The sequence below is a fragment of the Capsicum annuum genome, chromosome 9 (assembly GCF_002878395.1).
Source record: "Capsicum annuum cultivar UCD-10X-F1 chromosome 9, UCD10Xv1.1, whole genome shotgun sequence".
Lineage (NCBI taxonomy): Eukaryota > Viridiplantae > Streptophyta > Magnoliopsida > Solanales > Solanaceae > Capsicum > Capsicum annuum.
Genome location: NC_061119.1, coordinates 689,894 through 716,902, shown reverse-complemented (window position 1 = coordinate 716,902; position 27,009 = coordinate 689,894). Strand labels below are relative to the sequence as shown.

Sequence of the window (27,009 nt, the reverse complement as noted above, 5' to 3'; positions counted from 1 at the left end):
AGGCATCACGATAAGTCCTCTGTCCTACTACAGGTGCAGCAACAACCTTTACCAAGTCCGAACGATTGCCGACCACCAGATCCGCTGGTCTGTAATATTCACCCCAGCCCACAAACTTATAGTAGTACAGTATTTATGAACTATGTACACATACACAAATAGTATTCTAGTCGAGATTTATAAACATCTGGAGAAGACTATGGTAAACAATTCTTTAGTTTTCGATTCTGTGCTCATCTAAAACCCACTTAACATAATCCCATTACACTTAGAGACATTCCAATAGAAACTTAAAATTTGATGAAATTGAAGATTTATATAACCAATAGATTTGTAAGATAACCAAAGAGTACAAAAATTTTCCAAATTCAAGAAAAACTTCACTATTTCGAAGAGAAGGCCAACTCAAAATGAAGATGGTTCGAAACCGAAAGTGCTCAGCTACAAAGTAATTAGAAATCAAATGTAAATAGATACTGAAAGGAGCATCCATCCTCAACAACAATATTTTATATTCTCCAACTTGCAACATGTAGAAATAGAAGTCTTCACAGCCTCCTTCCTCTTCTACCACCCTTTCTGCGAGTACTATCGGTGGGAATCGGAGTAACATCCTCTGCAAAAACATATATAGAAAGAATTAACTTGCTTGGAAGTGATGACATAACTAGATACGACAGAATATATGGAGCATAATACGAGAACTTTTATCACATTATGCGTGGAAACAATTGCCATGCCAAAACACTGATATTGATGCAACAGACAATTATCAGTATCATCTATGACAAATATTGTACCTATACGTCCAATTTTCATGCCAGAACGAGCCAAAGCCCTAAGAGCAGACTGGGCACCAGGACCAGGAGTCTTGGTTTTGTTGCCTCCAGTAGCTCGAAGCTTAATGTGAAGAGCATTAATTCCAAGTTCCTGTAAATCCAAAATTAATGAATAAAATTGTAAATGATTAGCAAGATGGACAGAATGCGAGAGCTTCAGTCCTAAATTAACTCAATGTTGCTCTATCCGGACTCAAGAGAAATGGCATAGCATGAAAACCATTTACCAAACTACTGACGAACATTCGAAAACCTTAACCCTCAAATAGAATCTGAAGTACACATTTTCTATAGTTCAAGTATCATCAACTATTATATAACTGTTAGTCATACATGTGTGTGAAAATTGAAGAGCGCACATCGCAGCATTTCAGAACGGAATCTTCTAGTACAAAGCAAAATAGATCCAAACCAGTGACATAAAATCGACAGGTTTACGAATTATGTTTGATGGGACAACATTTATTCCCATCAATTATATACACAATTTTGATCACTAAGCAAGTGAGATACATCGGCAAAGGGGACCAAAAAATAATCTTTCATACCATCTTCACCCAAACAAGAAACAAAGATTGTAAGGCCATTGTGTACATTATAAGATCTTGGAATGTTTAGTCAGCAGAAATCATTAGCTTTACGATACATTCAGGAGCATCTTGGAGTAGAACGGAGGCATCAGAAGCTCCAATAGGTCTTAAGGTTCTCAACTATTAAAAATGTCCACAAAAAATAACACTTGGAACTTGTGGAAGAGCTATCTAATTTGGCACCTATTTAACGGGTTTATGCAGCAATAGAAAAATCAATCCATGCACATGCATGGAATGCCAGATCCAGGATAACTAAAACTACTACATCAAAATTCAGTGAAATTAGTATAGTGAGACAATCATATGTCTTTTTTCTTAAATAAAAGTTAATATTCAATCTCTGTAAACCAGTACTATCTTGGCAACAAATCATTTACTTCTTTCATGCATTGATGGTTTATATTGCAGTGTCCCACATGAAAACTTACGCTAGAAACCTCCATATCTAATGTGTTTAGTAGGATTTCAGAAATAATACTTTATCAAAGATTACACAGTACCTTGCATCGCTGTGACACATCTTGAGCTGCAAGCATAGCAGCATATGGAGAAGACTCATCTCTGTCGGCCTTCACCTTCATTCCACCTGCAACCATGATGTATTATAATGAATTGAGATGAAAACTGTCTCCATCTAAGTTGCTCGGACTCTTCAAATATGTCTATGGGTGCGTGTCGGATCCTCCAAAAATAGTGTATTTTTGAAGGATCCGACACGGGTTCGGCAACATTTTTGGAGAATCCGAGCAACTTAGGTCTCCATACCAATACTACATCATCAACAACTCCATACTAAATGGGGTACAAATAAGAAACCTCAATACCCATTTCCCTCCACATAGAACCATTTCATTCTAATACCAATAATTTGTTGTGTCAGACATATTAAGGGTTCCATAACACTAGAGATACTCTACATTTTCTACTACTTACTTTCACCCATACATCAGAAACAACAGCTAGGGAAAATAACAAGAGGATCATCTAAGTCTATGCATATGGATAACCAATGAGTTTTGATCCTATTGCAAGGTATCGGACTTGAGTCTCACATCGGTTTAATGGGGGAGCGGAAGGGCTACCTAGGACAAAGCTACCTTACACAAGTAGAGTGAAAGCTACCCACAGTAAAACCGTCGAGGATGGCGGATGTGGAGCGTGGTGGTTTGTTATAATCCTATTGCAAGGTATGAGACTTGAGTCCCACATCGATAAAATGGGGGCGCTGATGTGGGACTGCTTGGGCTCTCCCACCTTAATAGCTAGCTTTTAGGATGCGGTCCTCCTAAGGTTGTATCACAATGTTGGCATCGAAATCAACATTCACCAAGTCTAAGAAAGGGCTGGACCCTAAAGGGGTGTGATCCACCGTGCAGCTCTTCATACTATGAGGTTATATAATCTCCTTGACCCTTTCTTTACAGAGATTTCTGGTGAAAACACACCGTTCAGTTATATCGCTACCAGCTAATCAGCAACTACTAAGATAAACGAAGATACACTCACAACGTATAATAAAAAATAGCACAGTAAGTCATACCAGTAATGCGAACCATAGTTTCTCTTCCAGACAAATCAGTCACATGCTGCATTCAACACATAAACTAAGATTCAGCAAAACATAATAACAACAACAACAACAACATACCAAATGTAATCCCACAAATCAGGGTCCGAGTCTGATAGAATGTATGCAAACCTTACCCCTACCTCAGAGGTAGAGAGACTACATACAATAGCCCTCAGCTGAATATTCAGCAAAACATACAAATCACAAGCTAATTCTGCGTTTCTTCGTCCCAATTTTGAAAACTATAACAGTGTGTTTGTTTTAACCATTACTTGAAATATTATGGTATCTTATCTTAACTACGAAAAGTCCGATTTGGTGGGACGATACAATACGACTAAAACTATACGTAACAACCATCCAAACAGAGTGTAAGATTTTACGGTGCATCTAAGAGAGAAAAACTAACTCACAATGAATGTATCATTGAAGGAAGCAAAAATGTGAGCAACACCAAACACCAATTCACCTTCCCTTGTTGCTGGTCCAAGTGTAACTGTCTCTTCCTTTGGCTCCCTAGTCTTTCTCCTCGACTAAACACAAACAAGCAAACACACATATTAACATTCAATATGAGCAACAAATAAATATTCAAAATTTGTTAAATTACTAACAAACACATAACATTCAATATGAGCAACAAATAAATATTCAAAATTTGTTAGATTTTCAAAATTAAGCTAAAAAAAATAAAATTGCATTTTCCAGCAAATAATAATTTTTGTACCATGGTTTCAGCTGAGTTCGATAGCGAGAAAGTTGAGGGATTACTAAAACGCTTGTGAAAACCCTAATTTGCAGTTGAAAGCTGTTGAAATGGCTGCCATTGTTGTTTATATAGTAGGGTTTTGGCGATGGACTTTTTGTGATATGCAAGAAGTTGCCCCTATTGTTTTGTTTTTGGCTGTAAGTGGCCCATCTAGTTTGGTGAAGTGTATTCCTGCCCCTCTAATTTGATTGGTATGGATTTATATATAGGGAAAATAGCTAAATACTTTTCGTTCGTTATGCGAACTAGTTATTTTTGTTTCTATCGGTAATAATCTTAACAAATATACCCATGGTTTAACGGTATACCCAAATCGGCCAACATTGTACGATTTCGCTTGAAATTATCCATTTCAAATGGATTTGTGACCCGTCAAACTAAAATCAAACTAGGTTTTGGTCGTCTTCTTACTTGAACCCGAGGTAAAAAAAAATCCACACAAGGAATTTATGTCAAATTAATGAGTACATGAAACATGTCTTCGTATACTTTCTTAATATTAAATTATAGTTCATTAATATACATTCTCGTCTTCAACAATACTAAATTAAATGGTTTAGTGACATTGTAAACATCGGGTGCGGATATACTTTCTCGTGAGAAATTTGTCTTGGTTCGTTTATTATCTAAAAAGAAACTAAACTTGCTAGTATTTGATTCGCTAAATATATTTTCTCTATTCGAATTTACATGACATAATTTGAATCGACATAAATCTAGAAAAAAAAAAAAAGGCTTTTGGTTTAAAATATGTTCATAGAGTACTATTTCTCTATCCTTAATTAGAGGTCTCGAATTCAAACCCTGGCTATGGGTTGGCCTTTGGTAGGTAACGCTCTACTTCCATAGTGGACTTTCCGGCGCAAATCCAGACAAGCCTTCGGTCGGCGCAAATCCAAACTGGCCTTTGGTAAAGAACGTTTTACCTCCATAACGAGACTTTCCGACGCAAATTCAGATTAGTCGAACTTTACCTCCATACTGAAATTTTCTAGCGCAAATCCAGACTAGTCTTTGGTAGTGAAAACTTTACCTCTATAATGGGACTTTCCGGCGCAAATCTAGACTAGCCTTTGGTTGGGAAAACTTTACCTCCATGATGGGGCTTTCCGGCGCAAATCCAGACAAGCCTTTGGTCAGCGCAAATCCAAACTGGCCTTTGGTAAGGAACGTTTTACCTCCATAACGAGACTTTCCGACGCAAATTCAGATTAGTCGAACTTTACCTCCATACTGAAATTTTCTAGCGCAAATCCAGACTAGTCTTTGGTAGTGAAAACTTTACCTCCGTAATGGGACTTTCCGGCGCAAATCTAGACTAGCCTTCGGTTGGGAAAACTTTACCTCCATGATGGGACTTTCCGCAAATCAAGATTAGTCGGGCTTTACCTCTATAGTGGTATTTTTGGGTACAAATTCAGATTAGTCAGACTCGAACACCGAGTGAAAAACGGAAAAAAGAATTGACAGCTGTGGGATTTGACCCCACGCCCTTTCGGACCAGAGCCTAAATCTGGCGCCTTAGACCACTCGGCCAAACAGTCAACTTTGTATTTGTCTTTACATTTTATATACTAATAACTTCTTGATGTGAAAATTATCCTCTAAAAGGAAACATTACATGAATTGGATATTTTTTATTTGCACATAAATTCCAACAATTACTCATTAAAAAGATGGCTTGATCAGTTAAGATTAAAATGAAAAGCGAAAATATTCATATAGCCGACTCCAACTTGTTTGGATTGCAGCATATTTGATGTTGTTACTCGTAAAAAGATATTCATATAGCCGACTCCAACTTGTTTGGATTGCAGCATATTTGATGTTGTTACTCGTAAAAAGATGAGACTCTAGCCCGTTCTAGAGTTTCAACTGAACATATTGCTTCCAACTCCGACCAATTGTGTACTAACCAACAACAACAGCATACCCAGCGTATTCCCACATAGTGGGATCTTGGGAGGGTAGAGTGTACACAGACCATACCACTATACCTCAGGCGAAGTAGAGAGGCTATTTCCGATAGACCCCCGGCTGTGTACTAAGCATGATTCTTAAAATCCAAATAGATAGATGACATTTTTGTTGTGTCTGAATATGAGTTACACAGAAAGAGAATTAGTTCTAATCAAATGGATCTATACGAAGGTCATGTTCACTTGCCATCACCATCCCAGTGCACAGACATGTAGGGCACATTACCTTGACAAGAATCATAACATAAGAAAAAAAAAATCCATCAGTACACATGTAGGATAAGGCAAAGTATCGAAATACGCGATGAGATGCATGCATGAGCACACTAATACTGCACGAAAAACAAGTATTTGTGACGGAATATTTATGACAGACAGGTCCAAGGCGAAGGGGAGCCTTGGAGTAACTGGTAAAGTTGCGGCCATTTGATCAAGAGTTCACGGGTTCAAGCCTTGGAAACAGCCTCTGGCAGAAATGCAAGGTAAGGCTGCGTACGATACACCGGACCCTGTGCATAGCGAGAACTTTAGTGCACTGGGCTGCCCTTTTTAGGTTCATCACAAAATTGTGTTGAGTTTTTATTCCAACTAGCAAGGAAAGGCATTGTTTTGGTCCTGTGGTATGACGGAATTCATTAACGTGGACAAATATGACAGTTTTATTCTCCGGTCACAAAATTTTGCGATGCTCAAAAATGTGAAAGATGCTTGTAGATGAGAGATGTTTGAGCATATTATGTGTAACGAAAAACAATGATTTGTAGCGGAATACTTATAATGGAAAGATCAGTTACGAAAGAGCGATGGATTTGTGACATGCATCTATCAGCTGCGTCTTCTTTAGTGAATGAAAGAGGGACTCGTTTGGTAGATAGCAAAGATAGGAAGAAGGGGTTCAATGAAGATTGTTGTTGAGGTTTTTATTCCAACTAGCAAGGAAAGGCCTCGTTTTGGTCTTGTGTTATGACGGAATTCATTAATGTGGACGAATGTGACTGTTTTATTCTCCGGTCACAAAATGTTGCGATGATCTAATATGTGATAATATTGTGGCGGATTCTTCAGACACAAGTACTGTTTATTCTTGTAGCGTAAGCTGGATGATATGAAGAACAAGTTTGTGATATAACAGAAGGGATTTAATGAAGGTTGTTTTTGAGGCTCTTATTCTAACTAGCAAGGAAAGGCCTCGTTTTGGTCCTCTATTATGACAACAACAGCAACAGCAAACCCAGTCTATTCCCACATAGTGGGGTCTGGAAGGGTAAAATGTACGCAATCCATACCACTACCTCCGAAGAAGTAGAGAGGTTGTTTCCGATAGACCCCCGGTGGTCCTCTATTATGACGGAGTACATAAATGTGGACGAATATGGTAGTTTTATTCTTGTAGTGTAAGCTGGATGATATGAAGAATAAGTTTGTGATTTAACAGAATAATCAGTACTTCTGCTAGGAGATGATCAGGTTTCATACCTTTCCAGTTCCGGAGCAATTTGCACATCTTTTAAGAGATGGTACGCGCAATGGTTGATAAGAACCATTCACCGAAATTGGTTCAGTGTAAAGGCATTTACCGCTTGCTGAGCAGCGTGCACATGCCAAGTACCCTACCAAACGACCAAGAAATGAGATTATGGTCGCGTTTGAGGATTAAGCTGGTACGATGAACTCAGATAATCAAAAAAGACGCCGACTATTACTCAAGAGCTCAATAGTGTAGACATTGTGCGATGATATGTAACAAGTTTCAGATGGGCATTACCACTTCCATGGCAGTATTTGCACATTTTCTTCTCTTGTTGGACTACATTGTTAGCTTCTATTAGCATGAGGGCTGAGATGACTCCCACTGCCCCGCCTGAAAAGGACGCCACTATGGGGTCGACCTGGCTGAGAAGAAGAGAAAAAGAAGTCGATTCTCAAAGTCTGACGATGTAAGTGGTCTTTTATTCTTTTGTTATCCTCCTTTTCTTGGAACGTAAAGATCAATGCAGTACACAACTTTTCACAATTCAGCGATCTTTACTATATCTGAAATGTAGTTTCGATATCAGTCTACATACCTCAATTGCATAGGCAAATGCAGGTTCCGTATGAAATCTTCGTATGAGGTTCCTCCTAAACCTAATTTCAGCTCAAGCTGCAATGTCGAAGAGTTTCAGTAGTCCAAAGGCTTCATAACTCAAGAAAATGCAAATAAATAACGCCATGGTCAAGGTGCAAGGAAAGAATTGAATTCATGAGCTTACTATCGGGGCAAGTAGTCCACCGAAGACCATAATCCCAGCTATAAATGAAAAGCTTGTTAGATAAAGCTGCTTTAGTGTCTTTGGAGTCTGTTACAAACAAAGAATGCATCAAGTTACTGCTAAAGGAGTAAACTTGAAGCAACTAACTTAAACAAGTGTAGCAAAATGCCGATTGACAAACAAAAATAATGTGCCGGTTTCATATATATATATGAGTCAGTCAGGCAAGCTAACATCTATCTCAACTCAAAGTGTTGCAGCGTTGATGAAGCTCACCAAGGTTTAGAGCTATTTGTTCTCAACGCTAAGTTAGCTCAGAAAATATATCCCTCTCCAAAGGCGAAAGATTGCTAATCATAACAAGCAAATGGTTTTCGTCGAGTAGTATACTTTGACAAACCAAAACATCTAAGGATTACTTTTCCGAAACAGAGATTCTTTTTAAACAGGATATATATAACCTCTAAAACCAACTGAATCCTGGTATACTTCAGTTGTTTACTAAAGGAGTCGACGAATTACCATGTTAGGGAGAAACGGTATTGTTGATGGGATATCTGGCATCTCATTTTCATCTACACCAGTCTCAGCTCTAGTGTTCAAGTTCTTTAACCTTTGTTGTATTCTTAGCCTACGCACCTGAAAATTAATACGAAATTTAAGAAGCTATCTGAGAGTACAAACCTTTAGGAAATGTAATAAGTTATCCATTCCAGTTTTATTCTTTTGAGAAAACTCACCTCTTCCATGAGGAGGAAGATTTTGTTGCGCCTGCTCCTAATGTTATCCTGGATTTCTTGAAACTGCATCTGACCAAAATCTTGTACGGTTTCAGGTCCTTCAATGATGCAGAAGTTACTATAACAAACACGGACGAACATTAGTTAACTTCAAAAGAGAAGGCATATAGATTATGAGTCGAAAAACAGGAATAGATGTAAACCGGTTGGTGTTAGCTACATGAATCATATTATATCCAGTCCGCTCTATTCAGGTCCAACATCCAAATTAGTATTCAGTATCTCGAGGATTCATCACAGTTAGAAACTAATTTTTTTGCGGACCTTCAACCTATAACCCTCCTCCTTTACCCCAACTTGAGACGGCTATGCTTTACGGAATTCACATACACCCCAGTTTCGAGTCCAAAAACATCATTCTAGAAAAAACACATGTAGCAAATACTTCATATTGATGATCCTATTCCGCTCACCTATCAGAACTTCAAACAGAACCACGAAAAAGTAAAGATTCCTGGAAATCAAATCTCCAATAAGAACCAAAAAAGATGTTAACCAGAAACTAAAAGTTACAAACTTATCGACATATATACAGTTCCCATATCAATATTTCAGCCTTATATAAGTCATATTATACTGTCAATCAGCGGTAACCAAAGAATTCACCTTTACCAAACTCAACAACTAAAAATTACACAATATCTCACACCTAACATAATCATCAAGCAAAAATTAGCACCAAATAACAAATTAAAATAACGGGAAAAAATTTGAAAAATCAACAAGAAATTTGATAAACCAAGAATTTCCCTTTACCAAACTAAATAATAACAACAATATACCCAATATAAAATGCGGTCAGAGGATGATAGAGTGTACGCAAACTTTACTGATAGACTCTCTCAAGGAAAAAAATAGTCCAAAGCAGTCTAGAAAAGAAAGTAACCAAATGACAAGAAATAAAGATAGTAACAAAAACAACAAATAGTAATTAACAAGCTCCTGAGCCGGGAGTCTATCGGAAACAACCTCTCTACATGTGAGGTAATGGTATGGACTGCGTACACTTTACCCTCCCCAGACCCCACTTTGTGGGATTACACTGGGTATGTTGTTGTTGTAGTAATTAACAAGCTGAGTTCTTGATGTGAAGTTGAATAAAGGATGCTAAAGTTACAAACTTTATCAACATATACAGTTCCAACATCAATATAGTAGGATTAATCTACCTTTAATACAACAGACAAAATTCCAATTTCTAAAACTTGGGAGACCCAAGAATTCACCTTTACCAAACTCCACAAACTAAAAATAACCCAATATATCTCACACCAAGAGTAATCATAAACAGCAAATCAGCACCAAAAATACCAAATTAACAAGAAATTTTGGAAACCCAACCTTGGATTATTATTATCTCCAGACAATTCAGGACCATCCTTAGATGAAGAAGAACAAACAAGCTGAGTTCTTGATTTGCAGTTGAATAAAAGATGCTAAAGTTACAAACTTTATCAACATATACAGTTTCAATATCAATATAGTAGGATTAATCTACAAAATTTCCAATTTCTAAAACTTGGGTGACCCAAGAATTCACCTTTACCAAACTCCACAAACTAAAAATAACCCAATATATCTCACACCAAGAGTAATCATAAACAGAAAATTAGCACCAAAAATACCAAATTAACAAGAAATCTTGGAAACCCAACCTTGAATTATTATTATTATCTCCAGACAATTCAGGACCATCCTTAGATGAAGATGAACCAACAAGCTGAGTTCTTGATTTGCAGTTGAAAAAAGATAGTTTTTTTGGTGTTGAGCTCAAAGAGGAGTCAAAGAAAACAAGGGTCTTTGAGGAATCAAGCTTAGAAGTATGTATTAATGGATGAAAGCAAAAAAAGATAGAACCCATCTTTACACTTTTGACAAAGAAATTAAAGAATAGGAAGTATGAACCAAAAAGAACAAGAAGAAGATGATGGGTTTCTTTTTGGAGTATTATATTGATAATGTGGAAACTAGAGTAACTCATAAACTCATTAACAACTACGTTACGTGTTCAAGACATGAAGTTAAGTTTCTTGTGTAGTTTGATGTCATCTAACAAGTAGGTTACATGTTCAAGACGTGAAGTTAAGTTTCTTGTATAGTTTGATGTCATCTAATAACAAGTAGGTTACGTGTTCAAGACATGAAGCTAAGATTCTTGTATAGTTTGATATCATCTAACAAGTAGGTTACGTGTTCAAGACGTGAAGTTAAGTTTCTTGTATAGTTTGATGTCATCTAAATAATAGGTTACGTGTTCAAGTCGTAAAGTTATGTTTTTTGTATAAATGTGAAATAAGGCTACGCATAGACGACTTTGCATATAACAAGAGCTTTAATGTACTAGATGAATTTTTCATAGTGAGAATCAAAGTTTTTGTAAAGAGGATGGTGTTATTCTTCCTTCTACGGGTACAAGAATCTGTATACCAGAAACAACCACTTCAAGTAGTTCAAGTTTAAGAACAAGAACACAATGAAGTACAAAAAATACCCTCAATCCAAGATCAAAGTGATCTTTATAAGAGGTGTATTTTATTTTCAGAAATAAAGATGAAGCAGAACTAGCCAAGTCGTCCGAATTCACGAAGTTTCCTTAAGAAAATAATTTCCCTCACTGTACCCGAGGTTGTGGAATTTTTTCTCCCAGGATAAAATGGTCAAATAAACCAACTGTAGCGGTACCTCAAACAATTGGAATATCTTCCAACTCACTGAATGTTTTGAGTGATCACACAGAATATTTTTTAAGTCAAGAAGAGTGTTTTTATTCTGAAATTTTTTCGTCCCTAAACCTGTGAATGAAAGCAATTTTATATAGCCATAACATGCCTCTTCTGAAAAGAGGCGGTGGTTCACTTTAAAGGTTGCACCTCTTTCTGAAAATTCATATCTGCTCATCAAAGAGTCCATCTTTTCCTGAACAGTCATCTCATTTCATGAAACAGTGTGTTACTTCGTTGAAGGATTGCATCCTTCTGAAGCATGCATCAGTTCATGAAGCAGTGCAACTGAAGCATCAGTTCTGTTTGAAACATTACAACTATTACTGCATGCATATTATATACATGGAGTATTAGAAATTTTTTCCTGCGTTTTTCTTTTGGTACGTTCGGATCTCAAATAAATTTTATCCAAAAATATAGATCTTATCAATCGATCATTTTTCAAATCCAAATCCAAAACATTACAACTGTTACTGCATGCATATTATATGCATGAAGTATCAAAAATTTTTTCCTGCATTTTTTTTTTGGTACGTTCGGATCTCAAATAAATTTTATATCTCATCAATTGATCATTTTTCAAATCCAAATCCAAATTCGGAGCCGAGCGACGATGACGATGGCGCAAGACACCTCTTATTTCTTGTCTCACTTACCATGTGAAGTAAGTGTTCTTGATTATAAACAATTCCAAGTTCTCTTCTTCCACCAATGTGAGAGAAAGAGTAAACTTTCTAATTTGGGAATACACTTTCTATTTTAGTGTCTCCTTCCCTCCAATATTTTACTCTCCATTTTTCCATTCACACTTCTTTCATACACTATGAACCCAACATATTGATGAGGACAAAGTTCAAAATGCTCTAGCTAAAGCCAACTTGCTTTAGGTAGTTACTTTCCTTTTTGGAACCAACCATCAATATCTAGAGATTGGGCACTTAATATCATTTCTTTTTATTTATTTGGTATGACAATGACATAAAAGTTTGAGCTTAAATGAAGTGAAGCTCAATGTATTTGAGATTGAGTTTTTTTTGTTTGTTTGTTTGTTTAGTTAAGATAGAGAATTCACAATCCTAATTTTTGATGCGCATAAGGTAAATCTTGTTTCAGTGTAATAGTACGCTTGCATTAGGCAAGTACTGTGTAACGAGCTTGACCGATAACTGATAAGACTTCGAACCCCAAATTAGAATATCACGTGCTTAACTAACCCAGTCATCCTTGCGGGTGATTAAGGTGTAATTATTGTACCCCAAAATTTACCAACTACCAAATACCAATCAACTTGTAGAGTTGCCTCAAAGAGGCTTAACTTCCACACATTATCATGATTCATATAAAATATTATAATATCAATAGAATTTGAGTCCTCGATATGAAAAAAAATTCTAGTAGGAAGCGCTTCCCCCGTATAAAAATGTTTTTATACATAAAAGGGTGTTGAAAGCAAGAACCATATATTAGAACAGAAAAAAAAGTGTCCCTAACTTTCAAACTCTAGCTATCTCAACAGACTTCTGAAGGGCACCTAAAAGGCTTCTCATGATTCTTGGCTCCCCGGGAGGCGCCTTATCTCTCAAGGGTCCATTTCTTATGGCTCGAAATATTGGAGGTGAGGTCTCGGTAGCAGGGAAAACCATACAATCTATATATGCAATCACTTCAGTTTGAGCATCGTCAACTGTCATAAAGCAAAGTCTGGCTCCGCGAGGAATTTTATCAACCTGCACACCAACAGTTTAACTAGTAAGTCTCATCTTGATCAACATTCAGCAAATAACACGAACGATTCAAGTATTGACTCTGTAAGTTTATGCATTTTCCATAGAAAATGAAATGATGAATGTGACATAAGTCCAAGGACATGTTCGGGATTGTATAGAAAGTTTATAAATCTTGATTGATTGGTTATAATGTTCACGAGGTTGTTTATAATCAAATGTTCTGCGATGTGACTTTCCTACTGACGGAATTGCTTGAACAGATTTTTGCGTAATTTGACAGCATAGTAAGCTTAGAAATCAGGAGGAGATACCTTTAGAGGCACCGGAAGTGGCAGCATCGCTCCTTGACAAAGGCTGTTAGCCCACTGCAAGTCACAAAACAAAGCATCCTTAAACTTGTGTCTGCTTTGATCAACAAAAGATAAACAACAACGACAACAACAACAACAGCAACGACTGTGCTTCAGTCCCAAACAAGTTGGAGTCGACTATATGAATCCTTACTATTCCAGTTTATTGACAATGATACTAGTAGAAAGCGTTACGGATCAGTACTTAAGACTATATCTTTCCTTTCTATGGTAACGCTTACACAGGTAATTTGCACGCGAAATGAGGCACCAAGAATAAACACAAAGTACAAATATAAACAAATGCCATCTGCAAATGCACAGTCGATGAACACAGATATGGCACTAGGTTTGTCTCGAGGTGATGATACAGAAATGAGAGTAATCGTTTGGTTGGGAAATAGTTATCCCGGGATAACTTATCCCACCATGCATATGGGATAACTTATCCCATCACTATGGTGTAAATGGTGGGATAAGTTATCCCAGTATTAACTAATAACTCCAACCAAACATGGGATAAAATAATCCTTTACTTTATCCCGGGACTACTTATCCTTTATACCTCACACCAAACGAGAATGTGTCAGGAATAAACTAGTCCATTCACTATAAAGCTTGTTGCTAAATGAATCAACATGTGACTAAAGCGTTTCTCATTCGGATATTCTAGCTTTATGTGCTATAGCCTAGAGTCCTTTAAGCGGTCGTTGAAGACTCCTTACGGAGCCTCATTATACTTCAACATGAAAATAACTATAAAGGGTCGCCCGGTGAACAAAGCAATCCCATGTTAGCAGGGTCCGGGAAGGGTCGCACCCCAAGGATGTTATGTACACAACCTACCCTAAAGCAAGAATTATTGGTTGCTTCCACGGCTCGAACATATGCCCTATAGGTCATAGAGGCAACTTGATCGTTTCTCTAAGGCTCCCTTTCAACATGAAAATAACTACTTCCCCGGTTTCATTTTGTTTGTCTGGTTATATGATTAGACACGGAGAGACTTTTGACTCTTGTGTTCACAAACTAAGATATGTTGAAAAAGAAAAGGGCAGCCCGGTGCACTAAAGCTCCCGCTATGCGGAAGGTCCCCACCACTTGCATTTCTGCCAGAGGCTGTTTCCAAGGCTTGAACCCGTGACCTCGTGGTCACATGGCAACAACTTTACTGGTTACTCCAAGGCTCCCGTTCATAAACTAAAGATATGTAGAATGTACCAAAATGTCATTTAATCTTGTTGCCTTAAACATGACACGTGAAAAGTTGGTACTAAAGAGTTGCCAACAAAGGAAAAAGAGACATTTTTTTTAAACAGACTAAAATGAAAGTAAGACAAACAAATCGAAACGAGTTGTTATCTTGAAACAAATTCACAATCAAAAGTAGTACCTGAAAAAGTAGAGTTTCAAATCTTGCAAGATCAACATCTAGTGGCAACTTCATAGTTCCCAAAGAAACCCCATCTTCATAATCTTGATCTTTAGGTGAAATGCTTCCATCCCCACTAGCTGCTTTCACCACAACAGACAAATTCTTGTAACTTGAAAACTCACAGAGGTTAAAGAATCTTGTAGTACTACTACTATTGTTCTTGTTGGTGATGAACAAGGTTGAAAGAGGAATAGACTTGAAAGGAAAAATTTGCACTTGGGAATTATGTGTTGTGGGAAAATGTTGTCTGGTTGTTAAGGAAGACATGGTTACTTGTTTCCAATTTGTTGGACTTGTTTTAGTTTTGTTATGTGTTTGCAGTTAGAAGTGGTTAGTTTGTGAACATGTTTAATGAAAAATAGGATAAGGGATTTTTGCAAATCAGTGGTGGACAAAGTCTACAATAAAACAACAAAAGATTACTTCTTACTTCTGATATACAAATTTTCTGAGACTCAAACATAGTGGTAGCTTAGTACACCCAGACTGTCTCTTTCTTTTATAAATAGTTGGCGGGACAGACTAGGATAGTACCGGGCCTCTTCCTTAGACCTTATGCATAACAAGAGCTTAGTTCACTGTATTTTTGTATATGACAATGTCGTTCATAGTCCAAACCATGCACATAGCGGAAGGTTAAATCTCCAATGGGACAATACACCATGATGTCATGTCATTAATCTGTATTGGAGTTTAAGTAATCTTAAAATTTTATATACTATCCAAATTTTCTTGTTGGAATCTTTTGTTAAATGGTCTTTTCAAGTCTTTTTTTTAATTAAATAGACTATAAGTTGGGAAATGACCAATTTTTAAGACACGTCTATTATCTATCCAACACATATATATAGACACATATCAATTATCAATCCAACAGATCGATTATCAATCCGACATACCTTGCTAATTGAAAACTTGAGGAGGCTTAATAGCTAAATTTTCTCGCTAATAGTATAGAAACACAGCTCGCATGGAAATTGGGATCATTTAAAAGGATGAAAAATATAACGAAAAAATATGGATTAAACATGTTTATTCAGCATTTGGAACCTTGCCCATCAGGAAAAGAAAAAAGAAATTACTTTTAAGCTATTTTCAGTTTTTTGCTCTTTGCTGCTGTACAAAGTTACACGAGTATCTAACTAAAATTCATACAAAGCACCATGCTGCAGCAACAAAACCAATTCTCAGTGCAACAATTTCCGTGTATGCTCTCACGTTGAGAGCAGATCTGCGTTGAAGATCGTCTTCATTTTGTCGTAAGACTATTTTGAGGGGATGGCTTCAAGCTTAGGAAGAAAACTTCGCCATGCATCTGCTATGCCGTTTGCTAGCCGTGCTTGTCCCTTAGCAAATTCGTGGAAAGCGAGTCCCATATCCGATGTCTTCTGTTCTTGAAATCGGACAATCTCTTCGTTCATTAGCCTCACTATTGTATCAAATCTTCTTGATGCTTCTTCCCCTTCAGCCTTAAGCTATATTAAACGGAAATGCAATGTCAGTCACCGCCTGAGCATGTTCCACGACTAGCTAACTGAAAAAAGAAGAGGTTAAACCACACTGACCATTTCATATTCGCGCTCAGCCTCAGCCAACTTCTCTGATCGTGTCAGCCTGTATTTGTTTCTGCAAAAAAAGGCAAGAGCCAATTTCTTTTTTTCAGAACAGAAACTTTGAGATGCTCCATGTATGACCAAAGAAGATTATTAACAAGATTGCATAACAAACACATGTTTCGACTCTTTACTTACACACATCAAGGAGCCAATATGATGGCTAATAAACCGAGTCATAAAATTGAGCTTGGTGTAGGTGCGATCAGCAATTAAGCTTTATTTAAATAACAACATGCAGAACAATGATAGACTAAGTAGATGTACTAAAATCTCATACTGAAAATTGAAAGATTTAGCAGCCGATTAAAAAACAAAATGGGACTTCTCCAGTAGAACAAGACCTAGACAATATTTACATCAATGTCAAACCATGTCTCATACTAAGCACACCTGTATGATAGAGTACCAGATTAGACCAAACTAATGGTAAAACCGAATGAAACCTTGTTTATCAGATGTATTTAGATATCATAGTGCATATTTAACCCTCATCACATCCCCAAACAGCAGAACGGTCATAGACCAGGTATATTGTAAATGAGACATTGTTGAAGGAAAAGCTTGCACAAATGCAACGGAAGTATCACCAAATGCAAATTAAGATCAGATTCAGGAAACACTAAAAGAACCAAAGAGAAGGAAGAACAGGAAAGGTGTTGAACCATACAAGTCTATTTCCTTAAACTTAATTGTCTCGGCCAGTTCACACTGCTTCTTGAATGCAGCTGCTCTCTCCGAAATCGTAGCCTGTTCAAAGTTAGCACGGATATGAGTGTAGGACAGTAAAAGAACATTAGGCTATTCTTAGCAAAGAAAAAGGTGTAGTACAAATACAGATGCAACAGTTGTTTATCTTTTGAAGATGCAGCATTTGTCAAATGTGCAATCAAGGCAGGTTCGGCTCTTTGCCTTGTTTAAGTAGAACCTTATATTGCCTTAGAAGCCACACTAGTTTCCTGAATCGAAGCTCAAACCAGTCTTGGAAAATGATATATTATTTTTACCCAAATGTTACATAAACAGAAGATTAAAAATTTATATGAAAATATTTGATCTTAGATCTTACATAGAAACTTAAGATTGCACCATTGCATATTATTTAGAAAATTATGATGGTATCTGTACGTGATTGTTATGGACTTACTTCAAATAATGCACCTGATAACAATTATTGCAATTCTCTACCCATATAATTATCAGTTGTCTTTATAGTTAATCTTTTCTTACGGGCGTATATAACTTCATCATGTGCCGCCTTTCTTCAATGCACCCACATTTTTGCCCTTTCACCTTTGATGGAAGCATAAAATTTGACAGTACAATATTTTGACCTTGTTGAAGTACGATTACCAATCAAGTTTCAACTTTTCTTACGTGTGTGGAGGGGAGGGGAGTGTGTGGACCAGCAGCAAAAAGAAAGACTCCATCCATTTTTTTTGAGAAAATACGCCTTTTCTCAAAATCAAAGCTGACCGCTCACCTTAATAGATTGCACAGCTCGAACATAATCCTTCAAAGGTTCTTCAAAGCTCATTAAAAGGTGGTGGGCCTGAGAGAGAGCAGAGTCTGTTATTATTACCTACTTTTGAATAAGAGAAAAGACCATTGGTTATTCTTTGTTGATAATACCTCTTTCTGCAGCTTAATTGATATTATCTCGGACTTTGCCCCAAGTTCTGAAAACGCCTTTCCAAGGGCATTGTCCTCACAAGTACCAAGAAGCTTGACTGCCTTTCCAAACTCTGAGAGAGAGTCGCCCAACTCTGAGATAACAAGAAAAATCACAGGTCAGCTGCTTGGAGTGGCAAGTTTGTCACATACACAAGGAGGAGAAAGGAAATTAAAGCACACAGTATGTTAGAGAAACAAACACATGATGTGATAATAAAAGTCATGTGCCATCTTCGGGTTGAAAACTGCGAGCCAAAGGAAAGAGATCAAGCAATGCCAAACAGAAAAGGCGCTTGATCAATCAGTTCACACTCGAAATTCCTCATTTTCAAATTGCATCTGGGGTATACTGTCCCAGTTTGCAATTTAACATTGATCCTCATTATATGCCCGATCACAGATCTGAATTGAAAAAAGTGCCCGTCTCCTCTGAAATTGATTTTTTTTTACAGCCAGTATAGCCATAAGCAAAAGGGAAAAACAATTGAGTCATGCTTCCATGCATGTTCTTCCCTTTCTTCATGATAGGAAATAGGAGAGGCTTTTCATTAGTTCAGTTTGAGTTTCTCAAGTACACATTCTTAATAACGGCTTAATCAGCAGTATTATCTAATTTAGGTCAGTTTGCAATTAGAAGACCCCCATCCCCCAGCCTGACAGAGTTGCTGATGAACGGAAGGTCGTGATTTCGAGTTCCGTTGGGACCAATGTCTTGCTAACCTTGTTTGCTCCCAGAGAAGTTGATGATGAACTTCTTTCACCATTACTCCAGCAAAAAAATGAGGATAAAACGCTAATATAAGTTTTAACGTTGGTTGATAAATCAGCCCACTTGGTTAAGGGACGAAGGTATAGGATGACTCCTGCCAAAAGCTTAACTATAGGCGAGCAAAGAGGGTGCAAGCAAGGTAGAGAGAAAGCAATGGCACCAGAATCACCATGCCTTTCACAGCTTGAGAATAGGATAGGTATCACCTTAAGAGAGTGAACTAGAAAGTGCTGCAATACTTTATGAAATATCTGAAGTGCAAATACACTTGCACAGAGTACTCAATGCCTTAAACTAGATTTTTCCTACCTCTGTGTCTCTTGACAAGACGATATGCATGCTTTTGAGCCTCAGCTAAATGGTCCTCAAGCTCAAATATGTAGCATTTCATCTTCTCATATTCTGGGGTAGATTCTTCAACCGGCTTTTCCTTTCCAAGAACAACATCACTCACTTTAGATTGCACATCCTGCCATTTACGATTTACTGTCAGTTTAAAAATAATCCTGTGGACAAGCCATTGTAATATGCCCTCACTCAGTGACATCGGCTTAAAGCGGTTTGAAGTCCAAAATATGCCTAAAAGTTCAATAAAAGAAACGCACTCTAAATGAACAGTTACACATCCGTAAATCACATCAAAGGACAGACGTCAAGTTTAATTTGAACTCACTTAGAGACCACAAGCATAATACATGAGACAGTATGTAGATGTTTATTAACATAGCATATATAGCCTTCTTCTAATCTTCTATACCATCAGCTTCCACTACTACCTCTCTTGTATTTCATTGTAATACAAAGAACTAAGGGGTCGTTTGGTAGAGTGTATTGGTAAAAATAATGCATGTATTAATTAATGTGTATTATGAATACCTTATTTGGTACAATTTTTAGTCTATGTATAACTAACATTAGTTATACACTTTATTGTGTATTAAGGTGCGTATTACTAATACCACCCATTTTCTATGTATTAGTAATGCAAAATCTTTAATACATGCATTAACTTATTAAATGACCTTAATACCCCTCAATTTCCCTCTCAAAATATTTCATCATTTTTTTTCCCGCCATTTTAATTTGCACTAGTGAATTTTTTCAAAACATTTCACAATTTTTTTCCCACCACTTTAATCTACAATAATGAATGATTGATTTAAATAATTGTAACATATTTTTGCTTTGCTTCGAGGGTCTTTAAAAAGATTAAAAAAAATTGAGACTATTTCTTAATTTTACGTCTTATATTTTATTTTTGTTTCGACTATTTTAATCCGTTGGTGTAATATTTCATACGCAAAGACGAATGTCTTGCAATTAATCCGAAACCTCTATATACTAGTTCAACAATACTAATTATATTTGAGATGGCAAAAAAAATTTGTTGCAAAAAACTGTACAAAATCAAAGAAGGGTATTTTTGTAAACAAATATTTCTTTTATAGAAATTATGTAAGATGTATTATTTTTTATACATCAAACCAAACAATGTATAAGAAATAATACATGCATAACTAATACAAGCATAACTAATACAAGCATTATTAATGCAAACATTATTAATACATTGTATAGAAATTATGTAAGATGTATTATTTTTTATACATCAAACCAAACAATGTATAAGAAATAATACATGCATAACTAATACAAGCATAACTAATACAAGCATTATTAATGCAAACATTATTAATACATTATATTTTGCATTGATCTTATACACTCTGCCAAACGACCTCTAAGTATGATCAAAATTTTAAGGGTGGAATTGAAAGTAATAATCATACGGAATTGTACTATTATTCTATGCAACTGTCAGATACCTTAAAGATTTGGATTAAATCTGCAGGCTTTTTCTTGAAAATACCAGACTCCTGGAACCTTGCTCTGTCCATTGTCTGAAGAAAAGGCAACAAAAAACAAATGTAAATCACCTTTGAGAAAAGTGAATTCTTTCCTACAAATTTTGAAATCTAAAGCATGTAATAATTGAAGAGGAGATGTCCTCAAATACCAATCCGAAAGAAATCAATAAAAACAAGCTCTCCAATCTACTGAAGATCTGTTGAGAGTTAAGACTAGTTTATTACTCTAGAAGCTCATTACCCCAGTATCCTCACTAAACCCCAAATGTGATCTCGAAACAGCGGATTAACAGTGCATATTTCACCAAATCCAAATACTTAAGGATCGTATGGTTGGAGTAATAAGGAGAGTTGATCTCCATATAAACCCAACAATTTTTTTTTTGAAAATGGTAAGTAGTAATATATTAAAATAAGAAATCTGCACATAGTGAAAATCCAACTTTATTTAATACAATGTTTTTTACATAACCAAGAAATCCCCGAAATCTAACTGGTACATGGTTCTAAACTCAGTGATCGATCATATGCGCAATGTTTGGTAGCTATTTTTGTCCAACTCATAAATGAATAATACAAGCAGAACAGGAACCTTTCTATTTTTTTAACACGGAATGGAACGTGAAATAAGAATGTGGATATTAATAACCTGGCACATGAATTAAAGACACTGAAATCACAAAACTAAGCCTAATAAAGGTAAACAAACTCTTATTCTGTTTAAAAAGTATATCCGTTTTAAATTATACATTGTATGCTAACTAGCAATATATCGTACCAATCCTCCAATAAGAAATAATCCCTCAATATAATCCCTGATTTACTAACTAATCTCTGTATAACTTGCCTCTAAACCGAACGACCCCTAAATTCTTCAAAGATAGTGTTCAATTAGCTAATAGAAATAAGGAGTTGGGGTCAACTACAGTAGTTGTTCTATAACAATCTTGTGTATACAAGGTTAAGTAACACAAAATAAGCCGTTCAAAAGGCTTAAGTAACAAACGGAGACACCGAACCAAACAAGGCCATAAATCTCCACAAAAAGTTAGATAACATATGAACTCCACTAAATAGTCCAGCCAACTAAATTAACATTCATTACCTGCTCATCAGCTTGCAAGAAGATTCTCAAATCATCACTTTGCCGAAGTTCATGATGTGAAGCTATTCTGTTTACAAACACATCCAGAGCTTGGCGCCTCATTTCAATAAATTCTGCACTAAACCTGAACTTTTCTGCAAGAAGGTAGATAATAATAATCTCAAACTGCTTTCTGAAAAGAAAATTATTTTATTGGTGAGAAAGCTGGTGGCTTCCCTTGATAGATCCAATACTTAATATTTATAACCAATATTTCTCCGCGAAAATGGGATTGATTCCCCCAAACAGACATCCTTATAAATGTTTGACACAGTTAAATATGCCAATGTACAACAACATCCACCTACATGACTCCCAATTCTTGTCCCTCTCATTTCCAATAAGCAACAATAAATCAATATATTTCCAGATTGACCATATTGGACACCTATTGGTTTTAGCATAGTTTAGAGCTAGAGAAAAGTCAAAGAGATAAGTAGTACATGAGGAAAAAGTGCAGCCAGTACCTACTGTGCTCTTCTCTGGAAGTGGAGGAATAAAAATGCCCTTGTATTTCTCAAAAAGACGATCGTGTAGCCATACAAAATCACTATAACGTCGAATCACAATCTTCTCGTGCCCTTGGTACTCTGGCAAATTTGTCTGTCTTAACAAAAATATGGCGAATGAGAACTAAAGGATAATCAAGAGAAGTATATTCGATTTTCTTCAATTAAAAGCATATGAATGCTTGTTCCAGCAACAGGAAAACAAGAAAACAACAATCACAACAACAAGCAGAATATTTTTGAACCGTAATCCAGCAAAATAACTTCCATCGAGGCAGGGATAGGGTTGCATAAGCTTTGGAGACAAAAAGAGTCTTTGAACAATAAGTTGGGTCTCAGACGCTCTTAAGTTGTTTTCCGTTGTTGTTTCAGCCTACTCGAAAAATGGATGTTTCGCCTGACTCAATCTCAAAAGTTAACTCAAGAAGTAAGGATTGTCAAGACTACAGCCTATACCCACAAGCAATATGGGATCTTACACAACCTATGAGGTTAACATTTCAGACCTCAATGTCAAACCTAAAACCACCCCAACCAAATTTCAAAGAGTTTTTCTTAGTAACGAAGGTACAAACTCCCTAGATGGTACAAACACGAAACACGCACCCTGCCCAAATCCCACTTGTGGAACTACACTAGGTATTATGTTGTTGTGGTAACAGTATCCATAAAGGACCTTTTCCTTAGAACATTGAAGAAGGGCTCAGTGCAAAAAGAGCAAGTCACTTTAATTTTTTCGTTTATACAAATTCTGATGTGATTGTTGCGGGCATAAAGTGAAAATATACTAGTGTAGCTCAAAAATTAAATAAGCAGTTCACACTATTCAATATAGTTTTACAGTAGAGTTCCTAACTCTGCATGAGTGAACTTGCTTATATTGCCGGTCCCAAGCACAGATAAATGGTGTGGACTGCAGTAGGTTAATGACTAGCACGCTACTAGTCAATCTATAATAGTATAATGAGTTCTCACAATAAGAATAAGTTGATCATTCAACTGAGATGAACTTAAATAGTGCGACCTAGACTATAAGGATTCATAGATCGATGTGTAGTCATATTGTTAGAGCTTAGAGAAGACCTTAATTTTGAGTGCCACCACCTCTATCGAAAAAAAAAAGAATTCAAAGCTTCCTTTGCAGTTAGAAGTATAAGATAACCCTTGCTTTAAAGACATTCCCGGAAGTCATGGCAGGGTTAAACAGTGAAATGCAAGTAGAATCAAGATATGAACAAGAAATAACTAAGGCATAGATCTATCCATGTGTAACGTTCGAATTTCCAATTACCTAGCGCCTCTTCCGAAACCCACCCTTTTAATTTCTCTTTCTATAGACGATATATCTTAAACTGCATAACTCATATCATCGTGAAGATAGACTGTTTATCGTATCAAATCAGACTTTCTTCTCATCAAAAACAAGTAAATTACGTCAAGCGCAAGGTTGCATCCTTCCAAATATACATCCAACAGGCAGCTCTTTCCCTTGTTTACTCTCGTTTTATATGTTAAGCATAGGGCACATCTTATCAGATGTGTCACTCTCTCTGTCCTATATTAGTTGTCAATTTTCCCCTTTACATACCCATTAAGAAATCATAAATAAGGCAGTTTTATTAAATTACCTTGACAAACTTATTTTTTAACTTTACAAAGCTTGTTTACGCTCTCAAAAAGAATTAATTGTAAGGGTAAAATAGGAAAAATATAATTAATTTTATCTTGATTTTGTAAATTGACAAGTCATTTTTTTTTTTTTTTTGATAATGTAAATTGACAAGTAATTTGGAACAACTATTTTAGCAATAAGGACAACTAATATGGGAATGAAGGAGTTCAAATGTGATCTAGATTGGATAGAACTTAATGTCGTTAGCTACTCTCAAGTACAGGACAATCATGCACCCAAGGATGTGGCCTAGTGGTCAATGAAGTGAGTTGAGAACCCTGAGGTCTCGTGTTCAAATCCCCGCAGAGACAAAAACATTAATGTTCTCCCATTCTTCCAATTTATTCTAGCCATGTTGCTAGTGGAAGGTGACAGGTATCCCGTTGAATTAGTAACTCGGACACCACTATTATAATACAATCCAGCTCAAGGTCCAAAAAAGGGGCTTCTTAGAAAAAAAATGGATTTGATAATAACCCAACCCAAATCCAACAGCTCCAGCATAAAAGTACTACTACTAGCTATACAATTACCACAGACCGCATATGGATAATGAAAAATTAAGTAGTAAAGTTACCGGCCTTGTTGCTGGTGGGAGGTGACAGATGTCTCGAGGAACTAGTCAAGGTGAGCACGCAAGCTCACCCAGACACCATGAATATTTCTTTAAGAAAAACTACAGGCTAATTCAGCTCGAGATCCAAAAAGGGGTTTCTCAGAAAAGAAAATGAATATGATAATAACTCAACCCAAATCAAGCAGCTCCAGCATACTACTACTACTAGCTATAAAATTACTATACATGCATATGGATAATGAAACATACGTAGTAGTACTAAATGGAAGGGGAACTCGTAAAATGTGATTTTCATGGCCAAACGTCTACTCATTCTGGCATTGTTGGACAAGGTTACCAAGTACTTTTTTCCCTATTGAATTCCTGTTGACTTAGTAGTCAAGATGCACGCAAACTGGCTCAAACACAATGGTTATAGTAGAATCCAGCTCAAGATCAAAAAAGGGGCTTTTCAAAATATGATTATCGTGATAACCCAAACCTGATCCCGCATGATAATACTATTAGTAGCTATACAATTACTACAAACGCATGTGGATAATGAAACATAAGTAGTAGTACTAAATGAAAGCGGAACTCGTAAAATGTGATTTTCATGGCCAAACGTCTACTTATTCTAGCATTGGTGGACAAAATTACCAAGTACTTTTTGCCCTGTTGCTGGTGGGAGGTGTTGCTGGTGGGAGGTGACAGGGAATTAGTCGAGATGCATGCAAACTCAGACGCCACAATTATAACATAATCTAGCTCAATATCCAAAAAAGGGCTTCTTAGGGAAAAATGAAATTGATGATAAACCAACCCTAATCCACCCGCTCCAACATAAAACTACAACTAATAGCTACACAATTACTACACATGCAAATGGATTGAACTTAATGAAATTAGTTACTCTCAAGTACAGGACAATCCAGCTCAAGATCCAAAAAGGGGCTTCTCAAAATATGATTAGCATGATAACCCAACCCTAATCCAGCATCTCCATCATAATAATTCTACTACTAGCTATACAATTAGTACACACGCATATGGATAATGAAACATAAGTCGTAGTACTAAGTTACTAACTGGAAGGGGAACTCGTAAAATGTGATTTTCATGGCCAAATGTCTACTTATTCTAGCATCGGTGGACAAAGTTACCAAATACTTTTTTCCCTATTGATATCTTGTTGAATTAGTAGTAGAGATGCACGAAAACTAGCTCGGATACCGCAGTTGTAATACAATCCAGCTCAAGATCCCAAAAGGGTCTTTTCAAAATATGATTATCATGATAACCCAACCCTAATCCTGCAGCTCCATCAAAATACTACTACTACTAGCTATACAATTACTACACACGCATATGGATAATGAAACATAAGTCGTAGTACTACGTTACTAACTGGAAGGGGAACTCGTAAAATGTGATTTTCATGGCCAAATGTCTACTTATTCTAGCATCGGCAAACAAAGTTACCAAGTACTTTTTTCCCTATAGATATCCTCTTGAATTAGTATTCAAGATGCACGCAAACTCGCTCAAAGACAACAGGTTATAGTACAATCCATCTCAAGATCCAAAAAGGGACTTTTCAAAATATGATAAACCCAACCTTAATCCAGCAGCTCCAGCATGATAATACTACTACTACTAGCTATTCAATTTAGTCAATTAATTAGACATGTAAAATGGATAATGAAACATTAGCAGTAAAAAATGGAAAAAGAGAGAATTAGGCGACCTTGGTGATGACTTTGTAGGAGATATAAGCTTGAACACCATTACCCATTTTAGCTGGATCTGTAACTGATACTGATAAATACGGTCCTTGAGGTGATTGTGTTGATGGTGATCTAGGGCTCTGTATTGTACCCGATCCACTTCGTTCCTGCACACATTTTTTTTTTGTTTTTTTGTTTAATTAATTACTTGCAATATTCAAAATCAAACAATACAGAAAATAATCATACGAATTTGAATGAATTGAGGGCAAAAAAAGGGAGTTACCATTGTAGTGGTGTTCATGGTTAACGATGGATTGAGGGGTTTGGGTACAAAGTCTACTGCTAAATGCTAATGGAGGAGTCGCGCGTCGTGCACACGTGAAACATATGAGATATAAAGGATAAGGGGTTGTTTGGTTGGAAAGAGTTATATCCAA

At 36.5% G+C, this 27,009-nt stretch overlaps 4 protein-coding genes across 7 annotated transcripts; all 4 read right to left on the bottom strand.

Moving 5' to 3' along the window:
* Positions 1–296: 296 nt before the first annotated feature.
* On the bottom strand, positions 297–3,884 carry LOC124885118 (40S ribosomal protein S14-2-like). The gene is made up of 6 exons (XM_016687537.2): positions 3,730–3,884; positions 3,416–3,535; positions 2,973–3,018; positions 1,933–2,018; positions 801–930; positions 297–616 (listed from the first exon to the last, which is right to left on the bottom strand). The coding sequence occupies exons 1-6, from the start codon at positions 3,730–3,732 to the stop codon at positions 549–551; spliced, it is 453 nt and encodes a 150-aa protein (XP_016543023.1). The 5' UTR covers positions 3,733–3,884; the 3' UTR covers positions 297–548.
* Positions 3,885–5,811: 1,927 nt separating this feature from the next.
* Positions 5,812–10,928, bottom strand: LOC107843266 (protein ORANGE-LIKE, chloroplastic). 4 transcript variants are annotated; one of them, XM_047395906.1, is made up of 9 exons: positions 10,536–10,762; positions 10,144–10,218; positions 8,743–8,860; positions 8,525–8,641; positions 8,003–8,089; positions 7,817–7,893; positions 7,516–7,643; positions 7,227–7,360; positions 5,812–5,976 (listed from the first exon to the last, which is right to left on the bottom strand). In XM_047395906.1, the coding sequence occupies exons 1-9, from the start codon at positions 10,661–10,663 to the stop codon at positions 5,899–5,901; spliced, it is 942 nt and encodes a 313-aa protein (XP_047251862.1). In that variant the 5' UTR covers positions 10,664–10,762; the 3' UTR covers positions 5,812–5,898. The 4 variants fall into 4 exon arrangements, with proteins under 4 accessions (XP_047251862.1, XP_016543021.2, XP_047251864.1 ...); XM_016687535.2 differs by lacking the exon at positions 10,144–10,218 and having other exon boundaries at positions 10,458–10,928; XM_047395908.1 differs by lacking the exon at positions 7,227–7,360 and having other exon boundaries at positions 10,536–10,764.
* A 1,978-nt stretch (positions 10,929–12,906) lies between these two features.
* Positions 12,907–15,506, bottom strand: LOC107842277. Its single transcript, XM_016686033.2, has 3 exons — positions 14,996–15,506; positions 13,564–13,617; positions 12,907–13,252 (listed from the first exon to the last, which is right to left on the bottom strand). Exons 1-3 carry the CDS (start codon positions 15,302–15,304, stop codon positions 13,019–13,021), a joined length of 597 nt encoding a protein of 198 aa, XP_016541519.2. The 5' UTR covers positions 15,305–15,506; the 3' UTR covers positions 12,907–13,018.
* A 500-nt stretch (positions 15,507–16,006) lies between these two features.
* LOC107843268 (sorting nexin 1) lies at positions 16,007–27,009 on the bottom strand. Its single transcript, XM_016687538.2, has 11 exons — positions 26,856–27,009; positions 26,590–26,736; positions 22,573–22,708; positions 22,067–22,200; positions 20,920–20,994; positions 19,403–19,562; positions 18,283–18,416; positions 18,134–18,202; positions 17,321–17,400; positions 16,603–16,663; positions 16,007–16,512 (listed from the first exon to the last, which is right to left on the bottom strand). The coding sequence occupies exons 1-11, from the start codon at positions 26,871–26,873 to the stop codon at positions 16,303–16,305; spliced, it is 1,224 nt and encodes a 407-aa protein (XP_016543024.2). The 5' UTR covers positions 26,874–27,009; the 3' UTR covers positions 16,007–16,302.

Coding starts and splice junctions, on each gene's coding strand:
- LOC124885118 (XM_016687537.2), bottom strand. Junction 2,019..2,972: donor AACTATGGTTCGCATTACTG/GTATGACTTACT, acceptor TCATGGTTGCAG/GTGGAATGAAGGTGAAGGCC. Junction 931..1,932: donor ATGTGTCACAGCGATGCAAG/GTACTGTGTAAT, acceptor TTGGATTTACAG/GAACTTGGAATTAATGCTCT.
- LOC107843266 (XM_016687535.2), bottom strand. CDS start 10,783: ATGAGTTACTCTAGTTTCCACATTATCAATATAATACTCCAAAAAGAA. Junction 8,861..10,457: donor GATAATAATAATAATTCAAG/GTTGGGTTTCCA, acceptor TGTTTGTTATAG/TAACTTCTGCATCATTGAAG. Junction 7,894..8,002: donor GTGGACTACTTGCCCCGATA/GTAAGCTCATGA, acceptor TCGACATTGCAG/CTTGAGCTGAAATTAGGTTT.
- LOC107842277 (XM_016686033.2), bottom strand. CDS start 15,304: ATGTCTTCCTTAACAACCAGACAACATTTTCCCACAACACATAATTCC. Junction 13,618..14,995: donor TTGAAACTCTACTTTTTCAG/GTACTACTTTTG, acceptor TGTGACTTGCAG/TGGGCTAACAGCCTTTGTCA. Junction 13,253..13,563: donor CACTTCCGGTGCCTCTAAAG/GTATCTCCTCCT, acceptor GTTGGTGTGCAG/GTTGATAAAATTCCTCGCGG.
- LOC107843268 (XM_016687538.2), bottom strand. Junction 22,201..22,572: donor TCCAGAGAAGAGCACAGTAG/GTACTGGCTGCA, acceptor ACCTTCTTGCAG/AAAAGTTCAGGTTTAGTGCA. Junction 18,417..19,402: donor TCTTGTCAAGAGACACAGAG/GTAGGAAAAATC, acceptor TTGTTATCTCAG/AGTTGGGCGACTCTCTCTCA.